The sequence below is a fragment of the Mesoplodon bidens genome, assembly GCF_964165515.1.
Source record: "Mesoplodon bidens genome assembly, chromosome: 15".
Classification (NCBI taxonomy): domain Eukaryota; kingdom Metazoa; phylum Chordata; class Mammalia; order Artiodactyla; family Ziphiidae; genus Mesoplodon; species Mesoplodon bidens.
Genome location: NC_138171.1, coordinates 50,253,629 through 50,259,667, shown reverse-complemented (window position 1 = coordinate 50,259,667; position 6,039 = coordinate 50,253,629). Strand labels below are relative to the sequence as shown.

At 50.1% G+C, this 6,039-nt stretch overlaps 1 protein-coding gene across 1 annotated transcript in view; it reads left to right on the top strand.

The window, feature by feature from the left end:
• The first annotated feature begins 5,889 nt into the window (after window positions 1–5,889).
• The window catches only part of MOSMO (modulator of smoothened), a 59,825-nt gene continuing 59,675 nt past the window's right edge, over window positions 5,890–6,039 (top strand). The window contains exon 1 of the mRNA XM_081256827.1: window positions 5,890–6,007. Within this exon, the coding sequence (XP_081112953.1) occupies window positions 5,902–6,007 (106 nt within the window). The 5' untranslated portion in view covers window positions 5,890–5,901. The remainder of the gene's footprint in view (window positions 6,008–6,039) is intronic.

Genomic DNA, 6,039 nt, shown 5'->3' with positions numbered 1-6,039 from the left:
GCCGACCGCGGGCGGCGAGGAGATCTCGGGCTGGCCCCCAGGGGACGCTGCGACAACGCCGCCCAGACGTTGCGCTGCAGTGCGGTCACCACAAGGTCCCCAGTGGACCCTGGAAAATGCAGTATGTGAAAATTTTGGTGCAGAAAAACAGAACTTCTACGGACTAGCACAGTTCCTGGCTCACAGTGGGTTCCTCACCCATTCTTGGGAAACTGAAACGGAGACGGTGGAGGAAGCCCCGAGGAGGGTGTCTCAAAGATGTGAATGGTCTACGGAGGAGGATCATAGCTAGTTCATACAAGAGCACAGATGCCCTGCTGCGCTCCCGATAATGGTGTTTTCAAATACTGTTACATCAACCGCGCCAACTGCTTTGGAACTGCACTTTTTTCACGGATGTTCTGAATAAGAAAAGGCCAAGGGTGGCCTGAAAAAAATGAGTCACGATTAGGAGAGGAATTAATTCTTCCTTCTTTTTTTTCCAAAATAATTCTTCCTCCCCCAGACACGTTTACTCATACAGCAAATATTTACTGGAAGCCCGCTCTGTGGTTTTTGCTGATGCTGGGGACACAACAGTAGACAAAACAAGCAAGGGCTCTATCCTCTTGGAACTTAGATTTAAAAAGCAGACGGAGTGGACAATTTTAGGAAAGTATGAAGTATCAAAAATAAATTCTAGAAGAAACAGAAAACAATGTAATGTAGTAGGTCCTATTGTCATCCCCACTCTGATGAAACTGAAAGGCAAAGCCTCTTGTGTTCATGGCTTCAGCAAATAGTAATCAAGCACCTATTAGTGTGCAAAGATTTCCATGGTAAATTGGGAGGTCCCAGCTTATTCAGCTGTTTCTGTGGCTCTACCCAGACAATAAACCAGGGCAGATTTCCGGTTGGATAAATCTTGTGTTGTAGTGGCTGAGACAGAGGAAATGCGAAGAGTCATCCCCTTCCCTGTTACTCTCAACATCAAGGCATCTCCTGCAGGTAGCGCCTTGTGATAGATCGCCTGTTTCCTCCTCCAGTCTGGCAAGGCTTCTGTCCAGACACCAAATTAATTCTATTATAAAATGCATCCTTTTCCTCCATTTTCCTGTCGGTAGAGAATGGTGAGAGTTTGAAGGAATAAAGCACATCAGCATTTAAGGTCCTGTGAGGGGAGCATATCAGTGCCTGGCACACAGGGTCCATCCACCTTCCCTCCATCCCAGACTGAAAACTCTATATTGTGAATGCCAAGATCACACTGATTGGTGGAGCTGAAGGATACAAATTGTTATGGGTGCTGTGCTGCCCAGATTCCCCCTTCAGGACTGAAGGACCTATTACTTTCCCTCTACCCCAACCCTGCCAGTAGCTGAAGAGAACCCCTTCCCCAACATCACACCTACCCGGGGCAGCTAGCATCCAGTGACTGATCAATGCAGGGTAAAAAACCTGGCTCCCTCAGCCCAACTTGAACAACTCTAGAGGGACATCCCAGCTTCAGAGCTCCCTAAAGGGTCTGCTGAGGTCCTCCTATGGCTGCACTGCAACCCGACGTCTCCCTCTGCCAGATCCTGCTTCCTTCTCTCCCTCCATAGATGTGGGTCCCAAGAGCACTCCTCAATAAATGTCCTGCAACTCAAGAGTATTTCCTAGAGAACCCAACCTGCAACAGCTTGTGCCAGGGACAACAGGAAAGAGTAGATGCTAAGATGGGATTCTGGAGCTGGACCCTCTGTCCAGGTAATAATGAGGACCCCATCCCCGGTAGAGGAGAAGCATACGTAGCCTTCAGCACAGGGAAGCACTAAGATTGTTCAGTTTTTCACCAGTAGTAAAATGGAATGATATGGCACCCACATGATCCACCTGGGTGTCTCTTAGTTCTCCTTTGGCCTATTTTACAGTAAATGGACAAAAACAGTAGCCACAGCCTGAGAAGTATATGGGAACCAGTGGTTCACCCCCCTCAGGGATGGAGGTCTGGGCCACCCCGCCATGAGCCACCTAGAGGTGCTAGCAGAGGGTGAGAGGAATCTAGGATGGAGAGGAGAGGAGGGAAATGATGAGTATGTCAGTTACACCTTAAGGTGAGCTACAGCAGCAGCAGCAAGAGCTATACTTTGTCCCACTAACTTTCCTCTTATAAGTTTCCCACAGGAAAAGACGTCCACCAGGGTCCTAAAGGTGCTGCTTTCAGAACTGAAAAAGAAGCAAGTGGATCTGTGCAGCACAGTGGGTGCACTGTTGCAAATGCTGCACTGTCATGCCTAGTCCCCTTTCAGGACAGGAGAACCTAGGCCCCAGTTCTTGGGGAGGTTGTAGGTTGCCTGCTGTCAGCTGTCAACTCTCAAGGAATTGTCCTTGGCTGGAGAGCCGCCTTACCCAAGGTCATGCCCCATGACTAACATCCAATGACTGGTCCATGCAGAGATACAAAGGCTTGGTTGGCCCCTTTACTCCAACTCAGAACAACTCAGAACAGCCATCCCAGCTTCAGAGCTCCCCCTGGGCTCTGCCAAAGCCTCCTGTGACTGCACCACAGTCAAACTGCTCCCTCTGTCCAATCCTGCTTCCTTCTCTTCCCCCACAGGGGTCGATCCTAAGAGCACACCCTAATAAACTTCCTGCACAGTAGACAATAATCTCTTGTCTCCAAGTCAGCTCCAACAGAACCCAATCCATGAGACTAAATGAGACTTGAGCTCAAGGCACAAACTATTAACCTCTGGATTTAGCTCTTTTGTTTTGTCTAGTCCCAGAAACCCCAGGTGAACACATGTGGTGCATCCACCACATTCTTGGCCTGGATGGTAAACTTAACCTCCAGGGAGGTAGTGTGTTCTCTATCCTAGCAGGTCAAAGATCCTCCTTAAAGAGAAGAGTGATTGCACACTCCCCTCCACAGCTTTCCCTGAGGTCCCATTTGGATTCAGCCTCTGCTGGGCTGAAGCCTACCATCCATCACGATAAAGCACGCTGTGTTCACGGCCCTTTAACAACCACAGAATGACTATTTATGACTTCAGGCTGCCAGCATAGCTCCCTCCTGGGGGCCTTCTATGTTCTTCCGGGTCCTCAAGGATTTTCTGCCTTAAGTAGCCTCATGGCTCATCCTCTCTCTGAATAGAAAAGCCCTAGCTGGTTTGCTTAGGGGTGAGAGGATGGGGAAGTGCTATCACTGAAGCAGAGTGCCTGACTCTGGGAGTCTGTTGGTCAGATAGGGGAAAGAGGCCCAGAGAGGTGACATGACTTTCCCAAGTTCAAGTCAGTAGCACAGGCAGGACTGAAATATGGTTCTGTATTCTTTTTACTCCATCACACCACCTGTCCCTAACTCCTAGGGTTTGTCTCTACTAAAATCTAGCCTGAGATATAGAGGAGAACAGAATTGATCTGTCCTGTCCTGAGAGCCTTGAGACTCTGAAACACTAGGTACACTGGCAAGCAAGAATGAGACTTGGGGCTAAAAACAGCCCCAAATTACTGGGATTAATGGGAAATTTGTAAACAGAGTATTTGGTCCTGCCCATGCCACCCACCCCACATCCTGGTTGGTAAGGAATGGGATAGGTGACTATTGTCTATAGTGATATGGAGCTATTAACCTGGTAAAAAAATGTTTTAAATTCTTTTAACTGTGTACTGGTTGTTTTTATGCTTTAATCTTAGATCCAGAACATTTTGTGGAGGGGCAAAGGCTGGAGGGACCAGGAAGGGATGCCTGGGTAGAAGGAAGGATTTATACTTGTATTGTTTAAACACAAGAATCAAGTCATCGTTCCACTTAGCTGGAGTTAGAATAGGCAAATGTTCCAACATTTCACCCTAGGATTCTCATCAACTGCCCAGTAGTGAACATCAGTGGACATTATTTGAGAATTCAGAACTGTATAGTTGGAGTTTCTTCCATTACTTGGCAACAGAAACACCAGAAAGAAGCCAAGAATATGACTCTACCAAACTTCTCCAGTGTTTAAACAACAATAAACAGTGAAACCTCCTGAAGTAATGTGATACGCATTATGTCTAAATCCCTGGAACACATAAATCAGCTTGTATCAGTTTCTGTGGCAGAGGAAAAATGAATGGTTTAATAATAATAATAAAAAAACTACCACCCCCCCCAAGAGACCAATGTTTGGACAGGAAAGTCTGCAGGCTAGCAATCAAACTTCCTTACCCAATCTATGTGGTGATACTGGTAACTCTGCACTTCTGCAAGTCTGTTGGATTGGTGGAATTTGAAACTTGCTGAGTTCTGTGGACATGTAGGCATTCCAAAAATAGAGACAGATGTCACTCTTCTAGGTCTTTCTAGAGATGACCTAGGTGGCGTTTATGGAGAAAATGAGCATCTCATGGGGAACTAACTGGGAAAGAAAGAGCTGGGCTCAAAGTCAGGGTTAATGGTGATTTAGTCCATGAGCCATGGAAGAAAAGGAAATCTCCACTAGACAGCAAAACTGTATGTGGTAGACCATCTGTATTGCTAATAAATTATGCCAATGTCTTGTTTATTTTCTGTTTCTCCATCCAAGCTAAGCCCCTCCCCACATCCCACCTCAAAAATTAGTATCATCAAACACCCCACTACTCAGGCCAAAAATTTAGGAGTCATTCCCTGAGTCCTCTCTTTCTTTCAACCCCTCCCCCATTTATCAGCAAGTCTTTCCCTCTGCCTACAAAACATCCAATCTGCCCATCATCCCCTATCTTCACTACTCTCTTCCTAGCTAAAGCTACATTTCTCTCTCTCCTGGACTACTGTGCTTCTTAACTGGTATCCCTGCTTTCATTCTTACCCCTCCCCCCTACAATCGACACTCTATTTACAGATTAAATAAGCCCTTGTCACTCTCCTGTTCTAAACCCTCCGGTGCCTTCCCGTTGCATTTAGAACAAAATCCAAACTCTTTATCATGGCTCTTAAAGTCCTACATCTGGTCTCTGCCCACCTGTCTTTTCTCACCACTCTACAGCCACACAGGATATATTGCGGTTCCTTGAACAGGCCAACCTCTTCCTTGCCCGCTCCCCTAATGTCCTTTGCACTTCCTTTTCCCTCTGTCTGGAACAGTCTTGCCCAGATCTTCATAGATCAGGTTTTTATGAACCTGGCGTTCTCCGTGTAACCTTCCTTCCCTGACCATCCTATGTACCACCGCTGCCCCCTAAACCCCCCATCAGACTGACCCCGAACTTAATTAATAGATCAACACCTAACATTATCTTTATTTTAAAGATCAGTTTTTAACAGTTTCCGTTTCTTCCCCACCAGGAGGTAAGCTTCCTGAGAACGAAAACTTTCTCTCTCAGGTCCACTCCAGCAGCCCCAGCACCTACACCTACAGTGCCTGACGCACAGCAGGTGTCCATAGCCATTTCCTAAAAGGGGCAGTCCTGGGGCTGACAGGGCAGAGGCAATGATAACACAAGGTGACAAGGCATTGTCACCGACTCCCTCCGCGGGCTCGGGGCCGCCTCCTGCAGAAGACAGGCGGCTCCGGCCCTGTCTAGGACAGCGAGGCGGGCGGCCGAGGAGAAGTCGGGCGGAGCGGGGCCCCAGGCGGGCGGGCCGGAGGGTCGGGGCCGCGTGCCAGGGCAGGACCGAGAGGTCAAACCAGGGTCGTCGCCGGCCGGGAGCCGGTGCCGGCCTCGCCAGCGCCGCGGCTTCGCTTCCGGGTGAGGGGCGGGCGGGCCGAGCAGTTCCGGGGCGGGCGGCGGTTCCGGCTGTGCGGGCCGCGCCGCGGCTGCTGGTCCCGGGCGCGCGGAGGGCGCGAGCGGCGCGCGGGGGCCGAGGGGGCGCGAGGCGGCGGCGCGGGGTCTCCTGGCCCCGGCGGCGGCCCATGGGGCGGGAGGCGTGAGGCCGCGGCCTGCCCGGGGCTCGGGGGGTGGGGGGAGCGGGGCGGGGAGATGGATAAACTGACCATCATCTCAGGATGTCTCTTTCTGGCCGCCGATATCTTCGCCATCGCCAGCATCGCCAACCCGGACTGGATCAACACCGGGGAGTCCGCCGGTGAGCGGCGGGCGCGCGGGGCCGGATGGAGG